Here is a 22,080-nt window from a genome sequence, read left to right on the forward strand (position 1 = left end):
TATAGCCCCCCCCTATTTTCTATAGCTGGCCCTTACCTTTACCACAGCACACTCTGTCCCACTGCTGCTATGACCAGTCTCTGACCTGCACACATGTGCTGTATTACTCTTTCCAATCATGCTGACTACCTGTGGCAGCAAGTGATACCTCATGAATAAATGCATTTCTTTATTGGTTTAAATTTATCACCTGTTTCACTGAATATCTTGTTCCTATGTAACCGAAGAGAACAGAGGTGCTCTCATTCGCTTCTCAAGACTTTATAGTATTTTACAGACACTTATATAATTCCTTTTATTCATCTTCTTTCTCAGGTTATAATCACAATCTTTTTGAGCCCTCTTCCCATGAGTTTGTCATTACTGTCTTCTGAATACTGTTTAGATCTGCAATACCTTCCTTGAGAGTGGATGGGTGGTATCTTATGCATCATCAACTGCTATCTCATCTGGATTTGTAGATGCAAATCTACAAAGGTTTTGTAGCTTTCATCATCCTATTCCATATGGACCATAACAATTGCATCACTGGTTCGATGCATCTCATCTGGTAACCTGCGTCCAGTCCTAAAGGTGCTTCTGGATATCCTACAGGTAGGGTACGTGCAGTTGGGCAGATGCAGTCCCCTTGCATTCTGTGTAATCTGGTAAGTGCAATACTAATTTTTAAAAGGTATAATGTTGGTTCAGACCCCATGCACCAGAATGAATACTTGAAACTGTCCTAAAGAACAAAATCAGTAGAAATGTGGCTAGCTGGGATGCAATTAGGAAAAGCCTACAGTTTTTCTAAGGCAAAGTAGCTTATCACCAACAGTGTTCTCCGCAGCATTTGTGCATACAGACAAGGGCAACCTAGTCCATACAGAACATCTGAATTTTCAAAACCAACAGCCCCTGAGAAAGTCCACGCTTCAAGAAATTACACTGCAAAAGACAATGTTTCTCTCTCATTTGAGTGGTGACAATTACAGTTGTTGTTTAAAGAGGCAACAAACTCTTAAAGACCTGCACACAACAAGAACTTTACGACACAACCCGGTCAACGTTGTTTTTTCAGTTTCCCCTCTCCTGTTACATTATTTGTCATATCATGAGACAAAAAAGTTTTGAGATCAGCCAAATTCAGAGCCTGAATTCCTTTAGATCAAAGTTTAACTGTGAGATTTTCAATGTTTAACAAAAACTTTGGCATGAAAAGCATGAAAATTTTGCTTTTTTTTTTCCTCTACTTATGGCATTTATAAGCAGCACAGTAAACAGGCAACTAAGAGAGCTGTAGCAGTTGTGACAGCAGTTAGCAAAACATGGGTGCGAAGGGGCCCAGCAACTTTGCTCAGGACAGCATGGGCTTGACTGAGGATGCAATGATGGTGATGATGGCCCACAGGGCCTGGTCCCCAGCACGGGCTGATGCAACTGTCTTTAGCACACTGGAGACCTCAACCCGGAAAAAGCCCCAAAGGAAGGATGTGGCCATCCACATTGGGCTCATTTCTAAGAGAAGTACTCTGGTTGAGGTGTGGAGTTGCCAGGTGAAGGAGCTGTGGTGAGGTGGGAAAGGAGGTGAGCAGACCGTGTAGCATCAGGGAGGGTGAACAAGAGACCAAAAGAATCTTCACGGAGCCTCTGAAAGTGAAGATCATGAACGCTGCAATGCAAGGAAAAAGGGACAACTAGCAGTTATGCTCAAAGGAGCAACAGATGGAGACTCCCAAGACGAGGGAGGCTAGAAGCAGAAGGGAGGCTCCTGCTCCACATGCAGATCTGCAGCTGCAGAATAGATTGAATAACCTGGGAAGTGGGGAGGAGGAACAAGACCTGCCAGGGGAGCCAGCTAAGCCTGAACCACATGTCCACACCAAGAAGCAAAGGCGAGGATGGTCACTGAAGACTCCTTCCTGCAGGAAATGGAAGCCCCATCTACTGGCCTGACTTGATGTCTCAAGAGCTTTGTGGCTTGTTGGGGGCCTGGATATGGGATGATAAGGACAGATTGCCAAGGTTTGTGTGGCTCTCTGACTATTAACCCTTGCTGCTCATTCACGGGAGCACCAAAAGTACCCAGTTTTCTATGGGTGACCTTGAGTATACTAAGAGTGACTACAGATCTGGGGGCATGGGGGCCTAGGTGCTGTCCAGGGCCAGTGAGTAGGAAAGACTTAGGTAGAAGTGGATGCATCCTGCAAGTCAACACCTAGCTATCAAAGACAGGGCTTTGGCTTCTATGATCATGGGTCCCTCTTCGAGGAAAAAGGACTGTTGGTGAAAGAAACAACCCATCTGACAGAGTGGCAAGAGCATCTTTGCTAAGGCTTTGCATCTAGGCTTGCTAACCTAGTGAGGAGGGCTCAAAGCAGGTACAGTGAGAGAGGATTACCATAACCTGAAGAGAAATGGAAGAACAGAGGCTCTGAGGAAGTGTCGTGGGAGAGGATGATAGAAGCTCTAATGCCTCCCCTGGGAAGCAGCAAAACTGGTGGCCCACCTCAAGTGCCTGTCCACAAACACCTACATATGTGAAACAAACAGGAGGAGTTAGTGGTCCATGTGCTGTTGCAAAACTATGATTCCACTGGGATTACAGAGACTTGGTGGGACAGCTCGCATGGCTTGAGTGCTGCAATGAATGGAAAGAAGGACTGGGAAGGCAAGGAGGTGCATTTGCACAGGAGTGGCTTGAATGTATGAAGCTCTCCTTGGAGCAGGTGATGAGACTACTGATGGGTAAGTGATCAGCACCAACTTGATCAGCACCAACTAACACAGGTAACGTAATGGTAAGCATCTGCTACTGACTGCCTGATCAAGAAGAAAAAGTAGATGAAGCCTTCTTTAGGCAACTGAAGGAAGCCTTGCAATTGCAAGCCCTGGTACTCATAGCAGGCTTGAATAACTCTTGTATCTGCCTGGAGAGGCAATATGGCAGGGTGAAGCAATCCAGGAGTTTTTTGGTGAGCATTGAGCAGAACCAGAAACACACAAAATGAAGGTTCAGAGTCACAAAAAAAGGACAACACTGAACAGGAGCACAGTTTCTTCTCTCCAACATTGGATCATTTACCCGAAGTTTGGAAGTTTCAGGTTTAATAACCTCCTCTCCTACAGGAGTTCCTGCATTCTCACCTGACAGCAGACTACCACAAACATCACGTATTTAAGCCACAGGCAGAATGGGAGAAGGCGTACTGCAGTCTCTCTCACTGAAGCTTTACAGCTTTGCACAAAATTAAGACATATTCCCTAGAAAAGGGACCTCAGGAGTCTCACAGCCCTGGAGATGGCCCTGTTTACTGTGACTAAGTAATTTTTCCACCCTTTGTTTCAGTAAATACGTAAGTATTGAGCACCAAAAGATGTCACTAAGCGTAATGGACCAGGAACACTTTGTGAATTATCACTGACAGTGTTCCCTTGAGAAACGGGAAATGCCAGGTCAAACATACCCTGCTGAATACAGATCACAGATCTTAACCAGTATTTGCTACCTTTAAAGCAGGAGAGAGTGGGGCTTGGGGGGACAGGGAGAAGCAGTAAAGGAATCAGCATGTCCTCTAGCCGTTTTGTCAAGCTGCCTGTCTTTTCCTTCATTTCCCTGTACTTACGTGTGTTTGAAAACAAAACCCTCTGGAAAGATGAAATTTTTCTGCACTAGGAGTCTGTCCTGTTTATCACAATAGCCAGAGTCCCTCTTGCGAGCCAGGATGTTGACTCTGATCCAAATGCCAGAAATGCTGATGGTAGCCAAAGTAACAGCCTTCGGCCAGGCCCTAAGCAGTTCTCAGCACACAATGGACACCACATGGCTACATGACTGATGCACATCTACTCTACCTGTCCAAAGCAGTAACTATCAAAGACTGACTTCTACAACCCTCAGAGAAATATCAAGTAATGAGACTGTTGAGAACAGGTGAGTTCCCCTGATTGCTAAAAATTGTTGCTGATGCTTCCTTACACACCTTCTGGCTCCAACCATCTCCTGTCTGTATAGTGCAATGTGAGTTCCTACAGACTGTTATCCAGGAGATTTTGCAACATCTGGCAAGGGGCAAGTGGTAGAGGGCTGAGACTGCTCCCATGAAAGCAAATCTGTGCAATAACAGCTTTACTCCAAAGAGTAGCATTTGTGCTAATATTAGCATCCCATATAAGGTAGATCAGTTTTGTTTTCCTAGAAGCACAGAATAAATTCAGATTCAGAATAAATTTGGATTTAGTTAAGCCAAGTGGCCTATAACTTTACAAATGCTGAGCAACTGAGTTGAACTGTCAAGTAGCTATCCTCTGTAAAAACATACAAATGAAATACATAGTACCCATCAAAAGCTTAGCAGAGTAACAGCTCCATAGGTAAAAGCTACTGTGGTAGCCCTTGAAAGAGGGTCTGGAAAGCCAGAGTGGTAACAGATGAGGATGGAGGAACAAATGCTCAATGAGAGACTGGAAATGATCATGGAGAGTAAAAATGATCCCGCCTCAAAGCTTTAATCAATCTCTAGAAAATTAGGATAAGACCTTTCTAGTGAAAGGCTATGCTATCCATCTACTAAGGAGCTCCTTGCCTTTTCATATTAAAAAAAAAAAATTCATACTGTTTGGCATCAGTGAATTGCACATAAAAAAAATAAATACATAAAAAATCAGTGCCAACACAGCTTTCTAGAGGATTTTGCTCCACAGAATCACTGGCTTTTCCCTTTCTCAAAATCAAAAGTGCTTTCAAAATAGAAAAGTGACCAAGAATAAGAAGGCAAAAGGTAAGTTAAAAAAAAAAAACAAAACCACAGCATCCTAAAGGCCAGGCCCATTATCTGAATTACTAGCAAGTCATTCAGAGTCTTTCTGAAAAGCTTACAAGCAAGATTGAGGTTATGAATTTCAGAGGATGTGAAAACAGCAAATACTTTTTATGGTATTATTCATAAAGTATGACAATATTTCTGAAGCTGTAGAAAACTGCACAGAACCTACCCAAGCAGAAAACGCCTGTTAATAAATGAATACGACTGAAAGCAAAATTCAGACATGCTTCCAGAAAAAGAGAAAGTGAGCTCCTTCCCCTACCTATCTTGTGTACTGTACCTCAGAACCGAATCACAAAAAAACCTAGGCTCAGGATGATCATGTTATAAATCTGGGAATTGTATTCTTCGTGGATAAAGGAACTGAAAGAGAACGGAGAAAGAATAATCTACCTTACTGTCTTGAAATAATCTCGTTGGTGAAATAAAAGATAAAGTTCTTAATTAAAAAAAGAAAAAAACCCACCGAAAAAATCTCATTTCACTTGTCTTCATACTGCCCTTCACCCCCATCTCCTTCCTAATCCTCAGTGCATTATTTGGGCAGCAATCACACCATGCTTATCCAGGCAAATGTCTCAGTCCGGTAAGTGGGACTCAGCAGTGGTATCAGGCAGCAGAGACACAAAAGGATTGAACAGCTGAAGAATCTTTTGCTCTGAAAAATGTCAAGGCTGGATGTAGTGCTGTTTCCAAAAACAGGGCCTGGGAGTATTCTCTAAGGATGTAGCAAAATAAAAGCAAAGTAATTTTCAATTCATGGGAGACAGGAAGAAAAGAGACGATCCAAAAGAAGAGACATCTGGAAAAATAACTTTCTTTAATTGTAAAAAAGAACAGTGTTCAAACAATGGGTCTTGAAATACAGACATTAAACATAGTTGCTTCACTGAAGCAATGAAGAAAATTTTGCAGAAAACCAAATGCCAGTTTCAATCTGTAATGGGGTTGAATTCTGACTGCAGAAAGAGGAAAGGAGTGGGGCTGCATTTTGAAAAGGGCAATATGGAGAAGGGATATCCCCAAACTAAATAGCATTGACAAGGAAGACCAGTAGTACATAGCATGTGTCTTTTTAAGAATGAGATGCAGACATGACCTTTGGAGCTGCTCCCATCTACAGCTAAAAAGAATAGGCTTGCAATGTCTAACTTAAAAGACTTACAAAAAAGAAGAAAAAAATAGAAGAAAAATCCCCCAGCTGTGTTCATCTGCTAAAGACACAAAATCTGCTCACTGATCTTTGCTTTCTTCCCACTCCCCAACCATATCCTGCACTATAGAGTCTCTGAATTTAGCTCTCACACTGTAAACATTTTCCAGAACAATTATCTTGCAGATGGTAAAGAAGTGCACTCCAAAAGGTATAAGCCTAGGATGATAAACAGAGAGATTGTCTGAGCCCTCCCTGCTTGCGCTATGTTCTGAAAAAAATCCAGGAATGCTCTGACTGATACCTAGAGCATCTGAAGCTTAACACATCCTTATGAGCGACCCCAGATAACACAGTGCTGGTAAAAGGACTGAAGATAACGCACACGTCACATGGTGCAAGTTATGCCCCCTGCCCTTACCTCCCCTCCAAGCAGGCATGCTGAAATACTCCTGCTAAGAAATCTGGACAGGGGGCAATATATACAAAGCCAAGTTTTGGGTGGCAAGGGTGAGAACAGCATTACAGGTTGCAGTTCACAGTAAGTTCAGCCTCAGAGATTAGGTCAGCCTCTAACTTCTACCATTTTTTTCATAAAAAGCTTTAAGAACTGACCTGGTTCCCCAGATCTCAGAGAACTGAACTAGACCAGTCCTCTGGGACTACAAAAGTTACATGGCCAGCATTGGGCTCACCCTCTTTGCTTGGCCATAATGTACTCAGTAAGTATTCCAAGCCTGTGGAAAACATGATTATCCTAAAGGAAGAAAAAAGAAAAAAAAAAACAAAACCACACACCTTGTAAGACAAAAGCAAGCATCCCTTCTTAGATTCCCAACTCAGTTGAAGTCACCTGCTGCTTCTCACCTTGCAGAAAATGCAGTCCAATATAATGACCAAGCATAACAACCACAAAACAAACAAAATCACAAAACCTTTCCATGCCTAAGCAGTTGCAGAAGTGGAAAAAAATTACTTAAAATTTACTTACTGGCCGGACTTCACCAGTAGTGTTGGTATACTGACGGGCCAGACCAAAGTCTAACATGTAGCACTTCCTGTATGTTGAAGGTAAGCGGCCCATGGCAAAATTGGACTAGACAAAGAAAGAAAGAAAAAAATCAATTTGATACCAGTAACTTGGGTAAGAGCGGCCATTTGTTAACAGAACTTTGTCATATAGCCCCGCATGCCTCTGGTGGAAACATAAGTCAAAGAGGAGAATTTTAAGATGCATCTCAAACATGATGATTAGAGAATCGCTGCCATGTTAAGAATTTCACTTTGCAGATAAGTGACTGTGGAGTCTCAAAATAACTAAAATTCACATTAGCTTAGCTAAATTTCAGCTGCTATGAGAAAGAGCTACATTTAACACCACTAGCTCTGCAGTGAGAGCTCCCTCACTTGCATAACAGGCTGGAGTTATTGTAGACAAATGCGTCTGTTCGTGGTTCAGCTGCTAGCATGTGTTATTCTGCCCTAACTCCCAGAATCTCCATCCACTGTATTGCATTATCTAAACGTATCTGAACATTCAGACATATAAAAACCACTGGGTTTGGTTCTTAGTAAATAAACTGACAACAAGCAAATGGAGCAGCTCTTTTTTAACCCCCATCTTAAAGTTATATCCTTTACCATAAGGGGTGGCTGCTAAAGGATTTGTGGCCAGTCACATTAGTGACTGATATTCAGCTGAATCTGATCAGCCCACACCAGCTGATTTTAAAAGCAGCAAATGATCTTGCTGGAAAAAAGACAGTCTCAGGGATGATGTAGCAACAAGTGTTCAGGTCAAGTAGTGAAGAGCTGCAGGTAAAAGACTGGTTCCTACAGTGAGGCTTGGAATTATTGCGCCTCACCTAGGCAGATAACCAACACCGTGACTGTGTTTCCGACACTGTAAACTGTGCTCCAATTTTTTTGGCAATTGCTCAGAAAAGATTAAGAGGATTATTTAGCTAAGTCAAATCCATGAAATACCATTTATTCAAGTGATGGGTCATAGAGCAAGACATCCTTCCGGAACCCCTTTTATAGTAATAATTGGTTGGACTCCAAATCATTGTTCAAAATTAGATTTCTTCATCACGTGATCTTGACTGGTACAAGTATGACTGACAGCTACTAACCCACTAGCAGCCTCTGCTGATAAAAACTAGTTTGCTATGCACTTAAAGGAATGGCAATACTATATTACTATTCTGTACTTATAGAAAATAGCCAATGTGTCAGACAGAGGGAGTGTGCAAGGAGGCCGAAATGCCGCCACTGAGATCTGCCCATATTCAGACTGTCTTTATTGACTCAAGCAGAACAGACAGACATACAACCAAAAGGAAAATTTCTGAAACAACATACAGGCTTGATATCACGATGCAGGAATCCCACAGAGTGAATGGCTTCTATTGATTCCAGAATCTGTTTGCCTAATCGCAGCGTTGTGCTCAGCGTGAAAGTCCCTCGAGGCTGACTCCTTCTGAGATCTGCAAGATTTCGGCCCTGAAACAATCAATAGAACACTTAAACCGTCACACTAAAGCATAGCATTTCACAGCTGCAAGTTCTACCATGCATCCCAAAAAAAGCAGAAATGCTAATCAGACGGGTGCTCACCTTATGTCTGCTTTATTTCTTGTATATGATCTTCCAATACTTCATTTTAACTTTTAAGTGATGCATTTGCTGATAAGAAGATATCAGACTGTTATCTTGGGAAGTCAGCTGATGTACTATTTGGGAAATAGGCATGGCATGGACAGCAGTGCCTCAGACTGTATGAGCCCAGCATCTCCTTACTGTTAAACCCAGACTATATAGAAGATGATTTAAGAACAACCTTTGACTGTTCTCTGAGCCATCTAAAGACTAAAGCAGTACAAATATGATAAGCAGGTCATGAAGCCACTATCTATTACAGCTCATAGAAGCAGTTTCATCAGAAACTCTCTAGCACAAAACTGTCTGGCTCAAGCTCAAGTCAGCATTGCTGTGGCAATGCCACAATGGGGAAAGTTGTCTATCAAGAGTATCATACTCAAAATCAGGAGAGGAGGATTTTTCCACTGACTTAAAAAATACTTATTAAAAAAATTGGTAATCTACCTCCAATTAATTAAATTTCTGGGGAAAAAAAAAGTCTACCAGCTATGCATGAAAATAAAGACAATTTAGGAAAAAGAAAAAAAAAAAAAAAAGAGGACAGACTAAACACCAGAAGAATCACAGTGTTCTTTGATCTCTTTCATCTCAGTTTTGCCTATACCTCTTTAGATTTGTACAGAGAAAGAAGATGTTAAAATGAGTATACTCTACGGCAGAGTAGCCCTCTAATCCACAGAACTAATGCATTTCTCAACTGATCAAAAATATTAGGAATAAGAGCCCACTGTTTCAGAGAAAACGCATCAAGAACAAAAGTTGTATGGACATGCTGATTATCACTATACTATAGAAACTCTTGATTCTGCCTCTGCAAAGACATACATGCTTATAATACAAGTCCAGATGTATTCAAACAAAATTCACAACAGAAGATATATAAAAGATTCCAAACATTTGATGAGAAAACACAGATTGCTCTCCAAACCAGTGAAATGCCAAGTATTCATCCACCCATTTCCAGTTCTCAAGTTATTTACAGACATTAAGGGGCCAACTGCAACTGGCTCTTTTAGCGTATGACTAGTCTCTCAAATTGGTTCAACCCATGTCTCACTTCAGGGCTCTGGTCCCTTGAACAACCATGCTGTATCAAGATACAGGTCAGCTCATACAGATATAGCCAAGCCACAGCAACTGCCCCAGGTTTGCTCCTTAGCATGAACAAAATAAGACTAAGCTACTTCTCAAGTGCTTTTCTTTTTTAATTTCTGTGACAGTTTACTAGAGGCAGCACAGATTTGTCATCGCTATTCTGAAAGATCCAAGTTACTGAATTGACAGCAGATCTATCTTCTACTGTAAAGTGGTTCCTTGGACACCAACTCTCTTATCCAATGGTAATAGCGAAAGGCAGATTTTTTTTTTCAGAGCCACACACTGAAATGTGCCATAATTTTCCCCAGCTGGTTTGGGAGGCAGTCTCAGACACCTGCTCTCCAGAAACAACCCAAGGCATGTGAATACCCAATACTGCCCCCAGGAAAAGACAGAAAACGAGCATTATTTCCCAAATAAACACCATCAGGCTGGCTAAGAAACAGAGCAGATGCACTGAGTTGCAAAGCTTAGAGTGGAAGCCTCAGTCCCGGTGACTGAAGAGAAAGGGAGAATTGCAGTACACAACAGTCAGAGGGACACAAGATAAACCATGTCTCAGCAGACCTCGAAGTTGAAGGAGAATTTTAACCTGAAGAGTGATGGTGCAAAAGTAGCTAATGCTTTAAGTATCAAAGTCTTCATGTGAAAATAATGAAATGATTTTTAGCTCTGCCTACTCTACAAGCTCAGCTACAGAGTCAAGAACAGGCTAGAAAGTAAGAGATTCTGTGCAGAGAAGTTTTTTTCCAAGGTATAGTCATCTTCATCAGGCTTATTAAGGCCAGGATTGGGGGGTTAGAAGGCTTGTTCTTCCATGAGCTCCAGATTAGCCCTTTCAAGAATCATATTCACACTCACCCTGCAGCAGCAGCAATAGCCGGGGTTGGTTAGAGAGCAAAAGGTTTTTTCTCTCGATAACAGCAGCTGGGATGCCAACAGTGCGTAAAAGGCAAACCCAAGCACCAGGAATTTACTGGTTTTATATATCCACCTTACAAAGTAGAACTACACTTCAAAAGAATCAGAAGTTTATTTTAAAGAAGTATGGGGGTCTGCTGGTGTCTATTTTACTTCATTCACCATTTACTAATTAAAAATAACCTTCCAGTTTATGCAGCAGCTTACTTCTCATTACTTAGTGCTTCAACCTTCTCATTTTCCTTCAGCATGTTCTATCACCCAAATTATACATAAAGAAACATGACATGGACTGTAAGCTCTTCAGGGGAAGGGTAGGCTGGTATCGTGCTTTGCACAGAAAAACCCTGATGATACAAGCTGCAGAACAAGTTAGTTCGCTGTCAACTCTTATGTCAGGTGCTGAAACAGGCCAGCTTCCAAGGCAACTGTGTCAGGAAGAAGCACCTTTAGTTTGAAAGTATTCCCCTTGAGCCAGGGACAATCTCCCTCTCCTTAAAGGCCTTTCTTCCATGCGTTTTTGACTCAGCCATCTCTTCCCACTTGTTCCCCTCCAACTCTTTCTCCTGTGACTGTATGCTGTAAAAGAAAGCTGCTTTCATGAAAAAGAAAGCTGTTTTCATGACAGTACCACCATATTTGGACTCTGAAGATCTAACTACATATTCTTTCTTGGTGAAGTTTCATGCTGAAGTATGCCGAGGTCCCTGCAGCTCCTGTTGTTATCGTGGCTTGTGTAGACACCCATGTAAGACTTTAGCTGGCTAACTCTGATAGGATTAGCTGGCTGTCTAGCAGTACAGTCACCATGTGCTAGCTACCCATGTATTTACCCATATTGACTTAATATCAGCAGTGTTGAAACAGGAGAAAACACTTTCACAGCAGAAGCCAAGCTACTGCTGAGTTTGGTAGAGATGGGGGAGCCAGAGATCACTCCCTTTCATAGAGAAGACTCTGCTGCTGGTGTGACACCACTGGCTCCCACCGTACTCTGAGCTCTGATATAAGACATATTTTGTATGCTGCATCACAGAGCTCAGCAGGAGATATTTCAAACAGCTGCCACTGCTGCATGATATTGTGGGTAGCTCCTGCGAGCATTCTGAATTGAGTGCTTTCTCCAGAAAACTGACAGAAAGCCATCTTAAACAGAAAAGCAGAGCTATGAAACATCTTAGCGCATCTTGACAACTGGAGCTATCCCAAGGGATATCACAGCAACACCACCCCTTCTCACTGTCTCCCATTCCACCCACTTTCTATGCACAACAAAGTCTCTACACCAGTGCTTGGCCTTATTCTCTCACTGTAAATCCTTCCCTGTGATGCCATCTCCATGGGACAGGGGAGAGAAGGGAAGCACAGAACTCACCTGAAGCTGCATGACCACATAATTAAATTTTTCATTCCTTCCACAGCCAATAAATCTGCAAACATGATCCTTCCCTGAAAAGAAACAGAACGGAACATAAGATAACAACCCTGTGATCACGATTTTTAGAAAAATGGTTTCTGATCAAGGGCTTGCAAGCATAAGTGGCACCAGGCAGGGAGTTTTACAGAACAGATTGATTTTGTTTCTACTTCCCAGTCTTGTAGCTCAGGAGAATACTGACATTCAACAAGAAAACTGCTTGTGAAATAGCCATGAGTGGAAATCAGTGTCAGGGATCCTTGAATCCTCAAACTGCCACAGGGCACAAGTGAGACTGTGACAAACTGCAGTTTATACCACCACCACGTGCATGCAACACTACTGCAACCGCCACCATGCCTGACCTAAACCATGGGTAGCACACGACCACATGGTTTCACAGGTTCACCGGCACCACGTTTAAGCTCATTACACCAACATTACTCAGTAAATGCTGACTTTTACGCACCACCACTACACTTGCCTATTAGCATTGCTTACCCTGAAACAGCTAAACTAATGCAACTTCAACATGGACAAACCCCAATTTTAATAGTCAGAAACATCTGGAAAAGAAAGATGCTTAAGGAAAAACTCCATTGAAATATGAAAGCAATTTCATAATAAAAGAAGGAAATAAACCTGGGCAATTTCATGTTGAGTTCTGGCATGGTGTTACAAGTACCAACTACATCTATTCAGGCAAAATCAAAACCAACCAGCCACCCCGCAACACTCCACTAGTCCTCTAGGTTCATTCTCTGTGGTACAAAAATGCTGCTGCAATGTCTACATTTCATCACGTGGCACCAGCCAGGACCTATCTTCAAAACAAACAAAAAAAAAGGCTGTGGTTTCAGATCGTGACCTGTAATGGATTTCTGATGGTGTGCTCTCTGTATTAGCAAACAGGGAAGTATGATGCATGCGTTCCTCTAATAGCAGACTACTGATAACAGAGTAAAGGTTGATGCGCACCACAATGGTGAACGTGTGGTTCCTGGTGGGGTTTCTAAGCAGGGAAGAGGGTAAGTATCATTGCATAGCTTTGCCCTGTTATTTCTTTGTAGCACTTGAGCAATGGTGATTTTAATTAGTTTTTAAACCAAAGCTTATTGTTTGATACTTCCCAGTTTTAAAAAAAAAAAAAAAAAAGAAAGAACATGAACGTGTACAGTAATCAGTAATTGCACTGCCTGTAGCACCCTCGGGACCCTACTATTGCTCTCATTGTGTGCACCATAGGCCTGGGCTATCAAAAACTGTTGGGGACAGCAAGATGTGACAGAATAGGGACCTGGAGGGCAGCGGGAGACAAAGAAGCAGCTTTCTCACTGGAGAACCAGAGCTTTGACCAGAGCAATACATACAGCTGTGGAATATGGAGCTGCATCCCAGGGCTCTTGAGAAGAGCATCAAGAGCCTGCCCTCCAGCGCCCAGCATCCCACAGAACACCCACACTCTCTCTCCTACCACAAGTAGATGACAGTGTTGCTGGCAACCAGAGCTGGAGAGACAGAGGCCTTGGTTACCCCTTACTTCCTTTGGAAGAACAGGCTTAAAACAAACCAACCAACCAATCCTAGTATCCACCTCTATCTGGTTAGATAAGCAGGAAGGCTATGAGGCTGCAGATCCTTCATGTCTCTGGCACAGACTTAAGGACATTGTCCAGTTTCAGGACTGAGCGTGCAAGACCGTGCTGAAACCATCAAGGAATATCACAAGCCACTATATTTCAGGAAAAGATATTCAGAGATTGCGAAAGTACCCTCTTCAGTATACATCAGGGCAACCTGCACATTCTTACTTGATCCTTTTTCTCACATACCAAGCCCATATCTTGTGCATGACCATGAGTACTGGGTTCCACTGTTACCCTACTATCTGCAAATTCGGTGTTGATTTTGACATACAGGATTTTGGTTTTCTGAGGGAACTCCTTGAGACACTGTCTAGATGTAGCACATGTCCTGGCCTGGGCATTACCAAGAAGGGACCACCAGCAAGCCTCAACTGTCCTACATGTCCTCCTGCCATGGGTCCCACTACGGATGGCTATGCTGCCTGCTGATGTGAAGGCAGCCTCAAAGCCAGATTGGTGGCTACAAAGTCAACATCTCTGGATAACCTCAGAAAGAGTCAGTCATCATAGAATCACAGAACGATTTGGGTTGGAAGGAACCTTAAAGATCATCTGGTTCCAACCCCCCTGCCATGGGCAGGGATACCTTCCACTAGACCAGGTTGCTCAAAGCCCCATCCAACCTGGCCTTGAACACTTCCAGGGAGGGGGCATCCACAGCTTCTCTGGGCAACCTGTTCCAGAGCCTCACCACCCTCATGGTGAAGAATTTGTTCCTTATATCTAATCTAAATCTACCCTCTTTCAATTTAAAGCCATTACCCCTTGTCCTATCACTATGGTCCCTCATAAAAAGTCCCTCTACAGCTTTCTTGTAGGCCCCCTTCAGGTACTGGAAGGCTGCTATAAGGTCTCCCTAGAGCCTTCCCTTCTCCAGGCTGAGCAAGCCCAGCTCTCTCAGCCTGTCTTCATAGGAGAGGTGCTCCAGCCCATTGATCATCTTTGTCTTATATCTCTTTATAGGAGCTTATGATACCTGTGTGCTTCAGCAAACTGGCCATCTACACAGGTCTCAGACAGGATGGACAGGCCAGTGCAGGTCCACACTTATCCCAGACCTGACTTCTTTAAGTCCATACGGATTCACACAGACCAGCCTGGCTTACTTACAGACACACTGTGAGTCCCACTTTGCTTTATTTTGCCTTTCAGAGCACCAGGAGATGGATATTGAGTCAAGAGCCAAAAAAATGACTGTTTCTACTGGCAATGAGAGCTACTGTGTGGTAAAAAGGGTAAGTGACTCCAATTTTTACTTGCTTTTATTGTTTTAAATAATTGCAAAACACTGATAGGCAGGACACCATGTGCTTTTTATTGCTGTAAAACTACAGACAAGAACATTAAAAACCAATTCTCTGACAGGGAGAACCTGACCACCTAAATCAATCATTTCAGCAGAACAGGAGTGGTAGTGTCCAGTACACTTGATTGTGACTTAAGACACATCCCTGCTTATTCGGTACTGCCTCTTCTGATTTCGAGTATATTCCTGAGACCTTTTTTTTTTTAAAAAAAAAAAAAAAAAAAATCAGTTTCCTCCGTAACATTATTATTTTCTGGATCACAAAATTTTACAGAAAGAAAAAGCATTTAAATTTTTAATTTATTATCTTTGAGAATTGTATGCACATTTAGGCCAACAACGTGTTTCTGCTTAATATAATTTTTGAAAATGATGAACTGACTGATAGTTCTTGATGACCAATACCCCCAAACTGATGTGATTTTATACTGAATCTTCCTTTCCAGCCTAAAATGGGCTCCTAGCTGACCTGACGGTCTTGGGAATTTTAGCCCTCCCTGGAACAGCTCTCCCATGCACTATTCTGCAACACAAGCAACATCAGGAAAAGAAGAAAAGGGAGGGAGGGAAGACTGTGCCGATTCCTGCTTGAAACAAAAGGAATATAACAGAGAGTAGAGAAAGCAGGCCATATTTACAGGTGGTGTATGTACAGCCAGCTGGTCATATAGATGGGATAAATGCTTGCAGCATGAACCCCTCTGGGTTTCCGAGGCTTTTACTCATATTTCAACTAAAGGAGGCACCGGGTTACAGCTGTTTGCTCTCTCAGAGAAGTTCATGCCATGCTGAAGCAGCAGATGGAGGCTGACAGCCAAGCATGAGTTTGGGATTCCTGCAGATCAGTCCTGAGGCTGATCAGAATTATGAAGCCCACAAGAACAATCTTAATAACCTCCTGTGCAGCCAGGATGATGGGACTGTCATACTTTCCTTTAAGGCAGAAGGACATAGCCCTCTTTCCTCACACATGCCCTGCTCAAGCATGAAGATCATAGCACAGAGAGCAGCAAAGCATATTTTAACCCCAAAAAGTAAGAAAAGGTTTTTCAAGGTATACTTTGTATGGGGAGCCTCACAACCATTTTACTGCGCTAACTGCCAGATCACACTTGCTCCTGTCCTAGACTGTTCCGCTGAAGAGCCACTCAGATATTACAGAAGATCACAAGCTCATACTTTAGAAAATAAGTCCTACATCTGTATTTGTTTATTACGAAACCAAAGCAGTCATCTTCCAACAAAGTAAAGGAACAGAGCAAGAGATTATAAAGAGTTTTGGTCTGTTAACTAACTAACATGGATTGGAGGAATAAGTCAGCCTGATGTTCATAAACACTGACCTGAGAAAAGTTTCAGAGAACGTGTTTTATTTTGTCTCACATGCATTCATTTTTCCAAGCATTTAGTTAAGGCAATGTTTTAACTTTCACCCATACAAAAATACTCTTTCTACTGCCTTTAAACTAAAATGAACATAATAATCTCCCATATAATACTGGGTAAGAAATGAATACAAATATTTCAGTTACTGAAATGGTCTTCATCATCCTTGTTCTGAACGAACTTAAAAATTACAGTCAATAACTATGTCCTCATGTAGAAAAATAAATTCAAGTGTCTGGAAAACCCTTCCACCCTAGGATAGTTATTCATCACCTTGTAGAGATATGATTAAAAACCCTATGTTAATACTTTAAAAATTTCATTACATGAAGAACTTTCATTACACAGCACTTAAAAAAATTAAATGATGGTCCTTTTTTGAGTGTATTTTTCCACACAGATCAATTTCAAACCGTTGGAAAACAATATTAATTCCAAACTTCTACTCGTTTAAGTTCTTAAATATTCCTAATGTATTTTCAATACAGCAATGAAACTAATCAAATAAATAGTAAGAAAGAAATATGTAACATTATTGTTGCAATTTGAAGTATCTTTGTTTTTTTGGTAACAGACTCCGTATTTCCTGCATTTTAACCTGCAAAAAACAAATAACCATTCCTCTCCCCAAAGGAGTTCAAGAATTTAATCTTTTCAATTTATGCTAAAATTATTTTGTGATTCACCTCCATATATGAGCTGTCTCATTGCTAACAGTCCACCCAAAACACTGAAGAAACTTTTGCTGCATAGATTATCATAAATCTCATGGCAATTCTTGTTACTCTTACAGCTGTTACCTTATCAATTCTTGCATTTCCTCTGCAGTACAAGAGCAACACCGACACAACAGCACAAGTCCAGCAGCGGCCACCAGGATGGTTGCAGGAAAAGGAGAACATGACATTCAAAGAAAGTGTCAGAGAACTGGGTTTGTTCAGCCTTAGGAAGGCAGCAGAGGGGGATCTAACTGTTAGGTGGCTCCGACCAGCAGAAGAGTGCCGAGAAGATGGAGCCTGACCTTCCTCAGAGGCGCACAGAGAGGCATTGGACACGAGCTGCAACATGGGAAATTCCCATTAGGCGTCATTTCTTTTTCACCACGAGGGCGGTCAAACCCTGGAACAGGGACCCAGAGAGACTGTGGGATCTCTATCTTTGGAGGTCATTCAAAACTTCACTGGAAAAGGCTCAGAGCCACCTGATCTATTTGTTTCCGTTTGGAGCAGGAGGTTGTACTAGAGACCTCCAGAGGTGCCCCCCACCAGCCTAAATCAGCCTCTGGATCTATCAGTGTCAAACACTCGTTTTTCTTTAAGGCCTGCCTCTTGCATCAGCAGCGACCTCTAACCTCTCTAATCACAAAATCTGCCTAATTCCAGAATCATCAGTCAAGTTTCTTTTTATTCAGGTAATACATGAAGTATCAAAACCAATGGTATACTGCTCGCCAAAAATAACCAGCGTGGCACAGCCATCCAGCAGCTCAACCCTGAGGACAACTCCATAGGAAAAGCTCAAGTGCTTAGTGACATAACTTGCTTGAGCACTTGGCATTGCCAGGGTCTCTATTATATGCACAGTTGTGGACATCTAGCTATACAATTGCTCTCACTGGCATTTGGAAAGCTGCAGCTATTTCTCATGCTCTGCGTTACAGATATAATATACATTTTACAGCTATCCTTTTTCATTCACCTGTCAACATCGGTATCAGGTTTATCAGCTTATCACAGATTTTGTGTCGTGGGGATATTGAATTCACTTCTGTACAAATATTCTAAAGAAATGGAGGATCCATCAGGACCAGAAAACGAAATGAGAGTTATTTTCATCATCTTCTAACTTTACTTGGAAATGGTGTCTGTAGCTTGGCAAAGCGGACTAGCATACAGTTTTCTTTCCTTTGCAGTTAGCAAGTTTCATCTCTGGCCAGACAAAATAGCTGACTTCAGGGACTTGTCAACTCAGCTGGAGTCAAGGAGTTTTGAACATGAAAGAAAACAAATTCTATGCTGGAGGTAAGGCTTAAATAACTACATTATCCAATAGTAATCAACTGGGATTTAATCAACTGGGTTAACCTTGCTAGTGCTTCTGTAATAAATGAATGAACTAATGGATATAAAAACAAAAGGCTAGCCATCATCTTCTAATTGAACAGTAAAAGGTAAAACTGCCTGACCTTGCACAGCATAATTTCCTCTACTTGTTTCCCAAGACCACTAAAAACTTTAAGATGAGCAACTGATAACAGGTCCCACACAGGGCAAGGCAGAATAGCGAAGGAGCAAGAATTCAACACAGCCTCGAAAACATGTGTTTTAAATCCTCTTTCATCCACCCCATGTCCTTCCCCCATCCTGTGTCACCATGGTTGACACAGAAAACATATGGCCTAAATGCTAGTTCATTCAAACACCCATAGGACTCTTCCACATGCAAAAATGCAGTGCTGGGCAGAGAGGCGAGACCTACATCAAGTGTCTGAATCTGCCACCCTGTGATAGCCTAAAAACCTGCCAAGGGTAATTTACCCTGCTTTCCAGCCTTTACAGAGAGCTTGGTTACATCAACCTAGCAAAATACTGTAGAAACATATAAAACACGTGTACAAAAGTAACAAACTGAATCACAGAGAGTTAAGGCACCACTTTAACACGAGAAACCTCATATATGCAAAAAGAAAAGACTAGGACTGGCAAATGAGAAAAAACAGGCAAGATGCCTTTTCTTCCCTTATTTTGTTAGGAAACCCTTACCTGTCCAATCCCTGGCAGTAAACAGGGAACAAGCAACACAGACCTGCTTCACTATCTGCTGTAATAAAATCAGGTACTGAAAAACTACAATGCCTGTGACCAGGCTGCATCTTGCACAACTATTCAATATGCAGAAGATCTCTGCACTGCAGAATAAAATTAATCAGAGTCCTACGCAATGAGATCGGTTACACTGAAAAGAAGGCATTTACAAAGAAAATGACACACTGAAGAGAGCTTAGGAATATCTGGCTGCCGAGTGAGGTCAAAGGCAAGTACACGGGGTCTCGTAGCCTCACGCCAGGGCAAAATTGCCACTGCGAATGAACAGAAAACAGTGCTCAGAACCAGAATAATCTGGCCATTTTAGCTGACAATCTGACTGCTAGGCTGCCTGAAGAAAAACCCCAGCAAAGGAAACTGAATGGTGTGGCCACATCCATATTTTGGGGAGCCTGTGGACCAGAAGGCATCTGAACTGCACGCCTCATGAAAGACCCTTTTGCACTGACCTAGTCTCACAAGCCCTCAGAGTGCTCCCAGAGAGACCTATCAAGAAGTGGGTAAGGACAGAGAAAATACTTTTGAATTCAAAGCATCTGCTGCTGGGCCTCACACGGCCCCAGCTGGGCATCTAGAGCAGGCACAGTGCCTGGTTTGGCATGTAAAGATGGTTTCCACACCCCTCTCCGCAGAAGCCCGAAAGCTAGAGAAAATAATCCGCTAGATTTAATCAGGGATATTGGTTTACTATTTCTGCAATTAAGGCTGCTGTTGGAAAGGCAGACTGACACTGAGGTAGCCCAAACCAAGCACCTCGAAAGCTGTGCAAGAGCTGTTTTAAGAGCTGTTGCATTTTGATTAACCTCAAAGACCTCAGAGATGGGAAACAGAGTCTAGAGAGCATTTCACAGATGCTCCTTTGCCACCTGAATGGTGCTCCACAGCAAATTCAGGGTGGGGAAAAAAGTCACAGAGAGAACAGGCAGGTTTCTGTCTGTCTGTATTCCAAAGGGTTAGAAAAGCATTGAAGATATGGAAAAACATCTGCTTTTCTAGAAGTGACAGGACTCTTCCTTCCGTGTGTTCAATGACAGGAAACCATCCCATTTTTTTTCCCATGATTTCAAAGAACAAGACTATCAGAGTCCTGGTTTATAATAGCAATGAGGTTTTAAAGCAAGCCCCTATACTGCCTTAAATCATTGCAATTATCATGGGTCAGTGTTGTTCACAGAGTGGCTTTGGGTCATGTAAACTTTTCTGAGCAAACAGACCCAGCAGCTCCATTCCAGGTGCACACCAAATAGTACCCAAATCCCAAAGGAGACAATCCAAACCAACAACTGGTCCCTCAGACAGGGGGACCAGATTAAAACTAACTCAAAGCAAAATCCCCCAAACAAATGCTGGTTATAGTATAAAATCCCCAAGCCATATATGCTGGAGATGTATAGGCCCGAGCAACTGCTTCTATCCACTGAACTGCTGGTACTATACTGCTCACTAATGCAGACATAGCTTAAGGGGGTGAAACAGAAAACCCAGCAAAGGCCCTTCTTGCTCTCTGGATAAGCAAGCTGCTAATTCACTTAGCCACATAGGTCTTATTTCCATTTGCTTTTTAACGTACGTGATCAAAAGGCTTGTCTACACAGCAAAACACTCACAGGTACAACTAAACCAGCAACCTTCTCTGCTGGAGACAAGTTGTATCTGCAAAAAGTATTTTGCCAATGCAGCTTAGGCTTGGTCTCAAAATGCTTGACTGTAAAGTTGAAAAGCCCAATAGGCTAAAATTATGTGCAAATGGTACAGTCATATACAATTATCTCACTTAAAGATAATTTTACAGTAGTGATTAAGGTAGTAAAATGAGGGCTTGGCACTAAAATAGTATTCTTCTGACAGAGAAGCTGTATTCATGCAGAAGTTCCCTGTGCAGATGTGACAAACTATCCCTGAAACAGTTTCTGAATTTGTTATAGGTAAGATTTTCGTCCCTAGTAGGGTAATTCTCTATTAGCTGTCTATAAAATAATTTTTCTTACCATCTTTTTCCATACTATTACTTTGAATTATTATCCCTATACTTACCAACTACACACACACACTTCTTATTGCTGTACACCATGAATTTTTCACCATTTCCATATTTCTTGTTACTTATTGCACATTTTAGAGATAAATATGTATATAAGAATCCATTGCTGCAAAAGTCTACTCTCTGATGTGGTTCCTTGGACTCTCCATGACACCCAATAGCTGGGAACTGCAAAGCAGCCTTAGGAAAGAAAAGTTGCTGATCCTCCAGGTAAACTTAGTCCTGCTTACTCCTTCATCCATGGAAGGGACAAATAAGCCAGAGATAATCAAGCCCAACAGAAGTGGTGAGCAACTCCTGTAGTCAGGCCAAAAGGGTTGCTCAGGCTGGTGTTGATAAACCTTCACCTACAGCAGACAGTGGGTAAACACGCGGTGCGATCTCAAGTATAAGAGAGGTCCAAGGTTGTATTCTGTAGTGGCCACTGGTTCTACAACAAGGTATGGTTGCCTGAATGCCACCACGTGGTGAGGATTTGGAAAGAAAGACTTGTTTTCAAATGGTGACTCCTCATGGAAGAGGCCTGGCATCATGGAGGATCCCATCTGCTCGTGCTGCAATGATCATACAGGCAAAATCAGGCACTGTAGAGGGTGCAGGCCTCCTCTCACAGCAAGGACGGTAATACACGTTGTGATACTGAGGTCAACATTCCTAATGGTACCAAAAAGAGAATGCAATTTCCCTCTTCCCCAAGCAAGCTTACCAACACACAGTGAGGAAATGGCTTTGGTTCAACAGTGCCAAGGCCCTGTCAGAAGAGGGGAGCAACAGGACCATGTAAGCCAAACAGTGCTTGACAAAGATGAAAAAAAAAT

The 22,080-nt window shown here is 42.2% G+C and overlaps 1 protein-coding gene across 11 annotated transcripts in view; it reads right to left on the reverse strand.

Moving 5' to 3' along the window:
- TTBK1 (tau tubulin kinase 1) overlaps nucleotides 1-22,080 on the reverse strand; it is a 119,921-nt gene that overhangs the window by 67,778 nt on the left and 30,063 nt on the right. For all 11 annotated transcript variants that reach the window (XM_087774940.1, XM_087774941.1, XM_087774936.1 and 8 more), the window contains 3 exons: nucleotides 12,017-12,090; nucleotides 8,323-8,463; nucleotides 6,950-7,054 (listed from right to left, as the gene is read on the reverse strand). In XM_087774940.1, the coding sequence (XP_087631066.1) occupies nucleotides 6,950-7,054; nucleotides 8,323-8,463; nucleotides 12,017-12,090 (320 nt within the window). The remainder of the gene's footprint in view (nucleotides 1-6,949; nucleotides 7,055-8,322; nucleotides 8,464-12,016; nucleotides 12,091-22,080) is intronic.

The sequence above is a fragment of the Nipponia nippon genome, unplaced genomic scaffold (assembly GCF_047370975.1).
Source record: "Nipponia nippon isolate SJK-2023a ecotype South Korea unplaced genomic scaffold, ASM4737097v1 scaffold_4, whole genome shotgun sequence".
NCBI classification, from domain to species: domain Eukaryota; kingdom Metazoa; phylum Chordata; class Aves; order Pelecaniformes; family Threskiornithidae; genus Nipponia; species Nipponia nippon.